Source organism: Rhinopithecus bieti, unplaced genomic scaffold (assembly GCF_001698545.2).
Source record: "Rhinopithecus bieti isolate Rb0 unplaced genomic scaffold, ASM169854v2 scaffold_65, whole genome shotgun sequence".
Classification (NCBI taxonomy): domain Eukaryota; kingdom Metazoa; phylum Chordata; class Mammalia; order Primates; family Cercopithecidae; genus Rhinopithecus; species Rhinopithecus bieti.
In genome coordinates, this window is record NW_016803344.1 from 5,357,306 (window position 1) to 5,366,602 (window position 9,297).

At 51.2% G+C, this 9,297-nt stretch overlaps 1 protein-coding gene across 7 annotated transcripts in view; it reads left to right on the top strand.

Annotated features, from left to right (window-relative positions):
• The window catches only part of RALY (RALY heterogeneous nuclear ribonucleoprotein), a 92,434-nt gene extending 83,461 nt beyond the window's left edge, over positions 1–8,973 (top strand). For 3 of the 7 annotated variants that reach the window (XM_017878484.1, XM_017878488.1, XM_017878507.1), the window contains 7 exons: positions 862–1,126; positions 2,332–2,404; positions 2,585–2,632; positions 4,588–4,754; positions 5,391–5,504; positions 5,715–5,959; positions 8,622–8,973. In XM_017878484.1, coding sequence (XP_017733973.1) covers positions 871–1,126; positions 2,332–2,404; positions 2,585–2,632; positions 4,588–4,754; positions 5,391–5,504; positions 5,715–5,959; positions 8,622–8,918 — 1,200 coding nt within the window. In that variant the 5' untranslated portion in view covers positions 862–870 and the 3' untranslated portion in view covers positions 8,919–8,973. Of the gene's footprint in view, positions 1–861; positions 1,127–2,331; positions 2,405–2,584; positions 2,633–4,587; positions 4,755–5,390; positions 5,505–5,714; positions 5,960–7,224; positions 7,274–8,621 lie in introns of all 7 variants that reach the window. The other 4 variants (XM_017878528.1, XM_017878535.1, XM_017878497.1 and 1 more) reach the window with 4 other exon arrangements.
• The last annotated feature ends 324 nt before the right edge of the window (positions 8,974–9,297 follow it).

The following is a 9,297-nucleotide window of genomic DNA, read 5'->3' on the forward strand; positions in this document are numbered from 1 at the left end:
AAAAAAAAAAAAAATGGCTGGTAGCAATTCAGACAGGTCTGTGTCTGGATCAGACTAAGCAGTTTTGTTTTCTTTGTTTTATTTTTTTGAGACAGAGTCTTGCTCTGTCACCCAGGCTGGAGTGCAGTGGCACAATCTCAGCTCACTGCAACCTCTGCCTCCCGGGTTCAAGCGATTTTCCTGCCTCAGCCTCCCAAGTAGCTGGGATTATAGGTGCCTGCCACCACGCCTGGCTAATTTTTTGTATTTTTAGTAGAGACAGAGTTTCACCATGTTTGCCAGGCTGGTTTCAAACTCCTGATGCACCTGTCAGGTGATGCACGTGTCTCGGCCTCCAAAGTGCTGGGATTACAGGTGTGAGCCACCACGCCCGGACTCTGCAATTTTCATCATGTGGTGGTCTAGAGTAAACATCACTTGCAAATACCATGTGACCATGGTTCTGCATTGAAGATCTTCAAATTTAGATCCTGAATGGAATAACATTTGAGATGAGCATTAAAGTAGACTCAGAAGAATTAGAGTCAAGCAGATGAGGGGGTTACATCCCAGCCCTGCCATTCACTAGCATCGTGGCCTCTCTGAATGTGAGATTTCTCCCTTGTAAAATGTTGTGGTTCTGCATATCATGTGAGTACCAAATGAGGGGATGTATGTAAAGCACCTGGCATGAGGTCAGCAGCCAGTATGTGGCAACTCTTGGTACCATGACAAGAAAATAAGATGCTTCTGAAACAGGTAAGCTGGATGCTGTAAGGGTTAAGGAAGGTAAGAGGCAATTCATTTATCCAGGATATGGGCCGTGGGCAGTCCTTGAGCCCAGCCCAGGGACCCAACTTCACAGCAGCTCTCTCTCTTCAGGTAGGCACCATGTCCTTGAAGATGCAGGCAAGCAACGTAACCAACAAGAATGACCCCAAGTCCATCAACTCTCGAGTGTTCATTGGAAACCTCAACACAGCTCTGGTGAAGAAGTCAGATGTGGAGACCATCTTCTCTAAGTATGGCCGTGTGGCCGGCTGTTCTGTGCACAAGGGCTATGCCTTTGTTCAGTACTCCAACGAGCGCCATGCCCGGGCAGCTGTGCTGGGAGAGAATGGGCGGGTGCTGGCCGGGCAAACCCTGGGTAAGGCTCTCTCCACTATATTCTCCTAGTATTCTCTAGAGTAGCTGCTATCACTATCCAGTTCTTAACCCCCTTCTCTGTTTCTCTCACCACTACCACTGCTCTGAGATTGTATAAATTTATAAGGTATGTTTAAGTAGTTATGAAATTAATCCCTGTAGGGAAGAATTTTAGAAGCCTCTGGAAAACACTTCTGACCTATCTCTGCTTTCTCAGAGCTTCTTAGTTACACGCTTTACAGTTCCAGTTAAAATGCAGATTCTCCAGAGAAAGGGACCAGAATGGCCTAGAACAGCCTGTTACACCGGGTGCAGATCCCTTAGGTTAGAACTCTTTCTGAGAGCAAGCAGGAGGGTCTGGGAGCACAAGGACAATGCGAATACGCTTGGCTTTGGTGTCACGTCCATGTGATAGACTATGCTAGTGGTCTCTCTTGAAGTATGTACGGTGTTCATGTATGTGCATTTACTCCTGTGTATATGTGTATGTTTGAAAAGGAGTATCTATATGTGTTTTTTTCCTGAACAAGAAGTATATGGATTGACTGAACATGTGGAGATATGTGGACACATACCTTTGTATGTGTAGGTGTAGTGTGTGTGTGAGAGAGAATATATTTGAATGTGTCAGCAGATACGCATATATTTACCAGGTATTTATTGAGACCTTTTCATGTAGTAAGCATTATTCTAGGCATGAAGGTGTTTGGTAGAACATCTATGTGAATGTGCATTGGCTCATTTGCATGTGGGTAGTTGTCTATACTGAGTGTACTTGAGAGTACACATTATCTGTGTGTGATTTTCTTACCTGGATATGTGAACGTGTGTGTGAGGGTGGCTCTATGTATGTGTTCCCATGTAGCTGAAGTGTTATGCATTTACATGAGTGTATTTCAGAATGTGTATGGGAATACTCGACATGTGTGTGGGTGGGGTGGGGTGGGGGAGGACATGTTTATGAGTGTGTATGAATGGATCTGAAAGTGTACGGACATGTAAACAGGCATATCCATGTGATATCTGGATATGAATCTAATGTTTGAAGACTAGATGTGTGAAGACCTTTGTTGGCGCCATCAGTGAGCAGAATCCATGTGTATACCATGTAAGCACATGAATTGCTGTGTGTGTGCATGAGGGTGATGGGTGTGGGCACACTACTGTCATGCTAGCATTCCAACTCTGCCTTCTCCCTCCACACAGACATCAACATGGCTGGAGAGCCTAAGCCTGACAGACCCAAGGGGCTAAAGAGAGCAGCATCTGCCATATACAGGTGGGGCTGTCTGTCTGTCTGTCTGGGTGGGATGGCTCTCTCTTTCCACAGAGGGAGTAAATGCTGGTGTGACAGTGTGCTGAGTCTAGAACTTGGGGAGGTGTTTGGAGATGAGGGCCTGTGGAAAGTGGGCTGAGTGGCCGTCCCTAAGCTCCAGCCCTCTCCCCTTTGTTTCCCCAGTGGCTACATCTTTGACTATGATTACTACCGGGACGACTTCTACGACAGGTGAGCAGGGGAGGGGCGTGCCCAGGCGTGAAACAGCCAAGCTGGAAGGGTCCTGAGAGATTGTTGGTGCAGCCCACTCAGTTCTCCAAATGAGAACCAAAGCCCAGAGGTTTGCCTAGGGTTGCTCCGCCAGTCAGTGGCAGAGCTGAGACTGGGGTCCTGTTCTGCAGATACCCAGGCCAGAGCTCCTACTGCCATAGCACACTGTCTACCACGCTAACTACCCTTTTTCCTTTTTGTCCTTGGTTGAGACTCAAGGAGACTGTACAGCCAAGAGCTGTATAAATGTGGCCAGTTGGAATACACAACAGGGTACAGCGCTGATTGCAGGGAGTTTGAGCCTTTCCCTCTGTGAAGTACCCAAGCAGCTGGTAGGAACCCCAGAGCTCAGTCTAAGCCTCTTGGGTTTATATTTAGAGACAAGAGGCCAGCAGCCATTTGGAAGTCTGATTAGTCCCTGATGGGCTGTGGCCTACCCTCTACTCCCAAGCCCTACCCAGACTCCAGCCCGGAGGCTGTGGGCTCCCACTACAACAGCACTAGCCACATTCTTGAGTAGAAATCATGGTAGAGACTAACTCAAATCTCTCCTCCTACCTCCTTCTCTCCTTCTGTCCATCTTAGCCCACCCCAGGCAGCCCAAGAAGAACAGTGCCTCTCAGAGTACCAGTCGTCCACCCCAACCCCCTGTGAATGGTTTCAGGAGACAGTGTGGTGTATGGGAAATACCCTGAGAGTTGGAAGATTTAGGTGCTAATCTCAGCTCTGCCACTGAATGGATTGTGTGACCTTGGGCAAATTCCCTTCCCAGTTTGTGAAATGGGTTTGCACCAAGTGATCTCTCCAGGCTCCTCCAGCTCTGGGATTCTGTGGTTCAGTGATTCTGACCAAGGCCAGAGCCGTCCCCTCCCCTTGGGGGGCAGAAATGCAGGGTCTGGGATTGGATCCATTCCCAGAGACTCTCCATCTGCAGCCATCACCACCTCCAGGGAGGGGCTCCCTGAACAAAGGAGCCTCAAGGAATGGGGCTTTGGCCCACTGGTGACAGATTTCCTGGCTATTGTCAGGAAAAATGATACGGAGTATACCCCCTACAGCCACAATTCCCTGAAAAAGGTGTAGCAGCAGATGTGGGAAAGACTGCTTCTCAGCCTACTGAGTTTCTGCCTGGTCAGCTGGAAAGGAAGCCCTCCGGGAGAGGGCTGGGAGATGACTTTGGTTGGGAGCAATGCACAGCCTGGGAGCCTTGGGGGGTCTGATTGAGCTGCCCGACCTTGATACTGTCGCAGGCCGCTGGCCTTTGTCTCTGGAATGGAGCATGAAGGGTGTGGTGATTAAGGAGGTCAAGTAAGGAAAAGGCTTAGACTTCAGTCTTACGCCTCTGAGGTCATGGCCTCGTGAGCTGAGGGTCTCAGTACCCTGACCTTTCATCTATTAACACATTCTAAAGTGTGTTTTTAACCAAATTCTTTCATGCTGTACCCTTGGGTGGACACTGAATTTGGGTAGCTGTCCTCATTTGGCATATGGGGAAACTGAGGCTTAGGCAGGATCAGTTGACCCCCACTTCCATACCTCTCTATTCCTAGCTGGGGATTTGTGCTGCTTTTGAGATTTGCTGCAAACTCTGAGCAGAGGTTGGGGTGGCAGTTGACCAAGCAGAAGTCAGGTCATGTAATAGAGCAGGCCTGGGTGTCAGGGGACCTGCTGCCTTGCCTGCCCTTACTTGGCCTGGATGGTTGGAGAGGTTGTAGTGAGGTCGTGAGGATCCCAACAGCCATCAGGGTCCGAAAAGCCCTTCCTCTTCACTCCAGGGCTAGCTGGGAGCCTGCAGAGTTGTGTTTAGTGTAGGCCTCCCAGCCCCTCACCAGCCACACACATTTGGAGCTGGAGCTGCAATACCTGCCTGGTGGCCACAAGCCATGCTGCAGCCTCTGGCCCATCTGCCCTCACAGGCTCTTCGACTACCGGGGCCGTCTGTCGCCGGTGCCGGTGCCCAGGGCAGTCCCTGTGAAGCGACCCCGGGTCACAGTCCCTTTGGTCCGGCGTGTCAAAACTAACATACCTGTCAAGCTCTTTGCCCGCTCCACAGCCATCACCACCGGCTCAGCCAAGATCAAGTGTGAGTAACTGTATCATCTTTTTTTATCATTAGCAAAATAATAGAGTCACATTTTTTTACATTGGAAAATAGATAAAAGAACAAATCTTCCACAGTTCTGCTGCTCTAACACAACCAAGTATTTTCATGCATTTCTATGAGGAGACAGCTGTTTTAGGAGGAGGGGGTGGGTTGGGTAGGGTACAGAGGGTCCAGTGCTGGATATGGTGCCCAGTGAAGAAATGATGCCATCTTTCCTCTAGGAAGGATAAGGACGGGTCTACACAGGCCCACTACTCCACATTCACTCTGGTACACACATACTGCTTAACTAAGCACACAGGAATTCAGATTGCAGAAGACATATGTTCTTGCTCAGGTATGCACAGAAGAGCACACCACACATACACACCTGTGCTCCTGTCTTTCCTTGGTCCCTTTCAGAGTTGAGATACCGGGAGAAAAAGCCAGGTTCAGAAGTGTTCACTGTCACTGTAGGGATGGATGCCAGTTAGTCTAAGGAGGAGGCCTTTTCCCTGAGTAGGGAAAAAAATAATAATAACTGCTTTCCTGGTTGAAAGAACAGGGCTGAGGTTTTATGCTACTGTCAAGCCTCTAGCCCCATAGATGACAGCCCTGTCCCCCCTCCACTCCCAGTAAAGAGCAGTGAGCTGCAGGCCATCAAGACGGAGCTGACACAGATCAAGTCCAATATCGATGCCCTGCTGAGCCGCTTGGAGCAGATCGCTGCGGAGCAAAAGGCCAATCCAGGTCAGCCTCTGAGGATTCTCACCCACCTCCATGACCAGGGCACAGGGCAGAGCATGGGGAAATAATACATGGGAGAGGAGCTAGAGTGGCCCTGCAGATGCCGAGCCACCTGCACTCACCATGCTGAGGCCAGCTTCTGCTAAGGTGCTGCCCTAGGCAGCTGCCCCAGGCTGAGTTTTATTCTCCCCTCCTCCACCCCTTCTCCTCAAGATGGCAAGAAGAAGGGTGATGGAGGTGGTGCCAGCAGCGGTGGTGGTGGTGGCAGCAGCGGCGGTGGCGGTGGTGGTGGTGGCGGCGGCGGCGGCGGTGGCGGCGGTGGTGGTGGCGGTAGCGGCAGTCGGCCACCAGCCCCCCAAGAGAACACGACTTCTGAGGCAGGCCTGCCCCAGGGAGAAGTACGGACCCGAGACGACGGCGATGAGGAGGGGCTGCTGACACACAGCGAGGAAGAGCTGGTGAGGGCCTGGCCAGGGGCACAACTGGGACTTGACTGCGCTCCTACTCTCAGGAGACCAGCAGGGCAACGGGCAGCCTGAACTGGTTGCCCCCACTGTGAACTCCCTCTTCTCTCCTTCCCAGGGGTTCTGGTCCTGGGGGAAAGAGGGAAGAATGAGCAGGGGGCACTTGCCTATCTCAGACACCATCAGAAGTGCCACTGAGGCCTAGGGCAGACCTCCCGTAAGTGCAGACGCATTCTGGCCTCCGGTTTCCGCATGAGTTGGAGAAGGGGAGATTCGGACATAAGAGCACACACAGCCTGCAGAGCGTCAGAGCAGGGCTGGGGTGGCTTATGGAGGCCACACCCAGGAGGTGGTTGTCACCTTCACATGAGGATTTTCTAAAAGCCGTTGTTGCTCAAGCACGAAGCAAAAGCTGTCTCATAAGGGAATGAGCTCCCCACCTATTACTGGAACTATTCAGGCTGAGGGTAGGAGGCCATTTGACAAGGAGCTTATGTTGAGTGGGAGGGTAGACCAAACTCTGAGTCTGTGGGATACGGGTTGTATACTTGCTCCTCATTTACTTAATGAACTCTCATTCAGCACCAAGACCCAGACCATACTCTCTAACTTCACATAACCTTAACAAGAGCCCTGTACTATGCAGAGTATTCTGTTGCCACATTTTACCCTGTGAGGAAACTGAGACTCAAAGACTTGAGTGACGTGCTTAGGGCATCAGCTCATAGGGACTGAAACAGGGTTGGAGTCTAGACTGACTTGCTGGGTCTGCAGCTTTCTCCTTTTCAGCACTGCTAGGTTCTATCATGAGAACAGATGGGCTCATGGCCATGACAGTTAGGAGGTCTGCCTTATGCCCAACTCATCTCTCCTTTCAGTGTAGCCTGATCCTTCATCTTATTTGCTCAGGCATAGCAGTGTCCATAAAGGCTCTAACAAAGACTTAGATGCCGCCAGGGATGGGGAGCTCACCAGTCTATGAGGCTTTCAGTCTTCTCCAGTGCAGGCTGTCTATGCACAGAAATGGGGCTCCTACGACTCCCAGAACATCCTTCACTGGCCTGTGTGGGGTCCTCAGACCACCCTCACAAGCTTCCAAGCCAGCTTTGTTGGCTGGTCCCATAGTCATTCCCCTTGGCTGTTCCTGCCTCTTCTGTGTCCTCTAGATGCTCTCTGGACCCTGAAGTTTTTCTGGACAGATGGCTCAGGGCAGAGCTGCAGTGAGTGATGTGTGGTCTCTCTTACCTCCTCCCTATCAGGAACACAGCCAGGACACAGACGCGGATGATGGGGCCTTGCAGTAAGCAGGTACAGGGGTCCTGTCCTGATGGGCAGAGGGTGGGGAAGCAGTGAAGTGGAGGTTATTGCTTTTTCCCTGGATTGTGCAGGAAGTGTCATGAAGCATACCTGGCCTGGTAGCACTGACTGTGCCCAAGAATGAAGTCCCCTCCATATCTAGCCATCCCATCACACCCCTTCATTCCTAGGGCTTGCCATGCTGAGGAAGCAGGTGCCGTAGATGGGCCAGCTGGGCCCACCTAGCAAGGATTCCTTCCCTCAGCACACTCAGCCGTGTTGCCTGTCTCCGCTCTTGAGAGCTCCTAGTCTGGTAGAGGAAGATATAAGCCATTACCACCTAGTGTGAGTAGGATAACAATAGAGCGAGGCCAGGTCATGGAAGAGATGATGTGTAGCTGAGCCTGCTAGTGATTGAGGGAGCAATGTTGCACACCAGGGGAATGGCCTTAGCCATACAGAGCTGTGACAGTCTTTGGTATGTGGTGAGGCCAAGAGCCTCCTGTGGCTGCAGTGCCCGCCTAGTTGGTAGAGGACTCTGCTTAGCATCAGAGGGTCATTGTGAAGGATGTATGTGTCAGGCTTAGGGGCTGGGATTTGATTCTTTCATGGGGAGGAAATGCCCTGTATGACAGGAGCTACACCTGCTTTCTCTAAGTTCATCTTCAGTCCCACAAGCTGATGATTGTACCAATATAATAGATGTGGAAACAGATACTAACGGGGGCAGGGAGATAAGGTAGTAATTGATGGAGCCTGGATTTCAGCCCAGTGGTGTTAGGCTTCAAAGCCGACTCTCTGGCCACTGTACCATCTACTCTGCCCTACCTTGAAGGAAAGCCAGGCCACACCTAGCTCTGCCTACTCTCTGACGCATTCCTTTGGGGTGGCTTGGGTGGAGAAAGGTCACAAACACCAGTGTTCCAAGGGAGGTGTCTGGATAGATGACACATTTATGCTGTAGTAAGATATCCCACCAGCAAAGGCCTCAAGAAGAACTTTAGAAAATTCTACATATGCTGCAGTCTTCTTTTGGAACTTCTTGGTTTGTTTTGTCTGGAATGCAAACAAACCTCCATATCCAGCCATCCTGCTATACCCGTTTGTGCCTGATGCTTGCCAAAGCTTGTTAAAATAGTTCACAGGTGAGTTACATGGGCTCAGGTGAGGAAATGGAGGTTCAAAGAGCAGGTGAGACTTGCCCAAGGTTACATGGCCAGGAAATTATGAGGCCACAGCCAGAGTGCAAGAGTATCTCTGTCTCCAGACATCATTCTACCCTTTCTTCCCTACCCCTGTTATCAGCACCAGGGTCTCTTCCTCTCGGCCTTAGTCTCTTCTTTGTCTCTCTCTCTCTCAGCCTGACAGGAGCAATGGCCACCAGCAGGTGAAGGGCATCGCTGCCCCAGGCCTCAAGCCGGGCACCCAACCCTGGATGCCACCCCCCAGCGGGTACCAGAGGAAAGCTGGCAGCAGGTGCCTCCTCCCCCAACGCATCCCAGCCAGTGCCATGTCCTCTGCAGATGGAGTTACTGGCCTACTCCTTCCCCATGAGCCCTCCCTGTCTGCACTGCCCAGGCCAGAGGGTAGAGCACAGGAGTTTCCCCACACTGCCTCCCCTCCCCAGGACACTCCCAGGCTTGGGTTTTTTCTATAGGTTTGGCGGGGGGCCACAGGGAGGGGACCCTGACAATAAAGAGATTGGATCCCAACCTGCTCTGAGATGGGATGATTTGTGTTTTCTCATGAAGATATCCCAGCCCTTCTGCCCACCAAAAAGCTGGTCTGGGGTGCCTAATACTGATCCGTCTGGATTTTAGTGTCCTTGGGGGTGATTAAAATGGCCAGTGGGGCCACTGGGGAGGGTTGGATATGCTGGCCCATGAGCAGCTTGCTGGCTGAAGTGTCAAGCAATTGTGACCCACTTGGTTTACTCCATAGTAGGTCAAGACCCTATCTCTTTCCCCAGCTTCTAAGTCTGGTCTTTCCCAGCTCTTAAAAGGATTCTAGAGTCTGCCACTATGTACCTTCTCTCT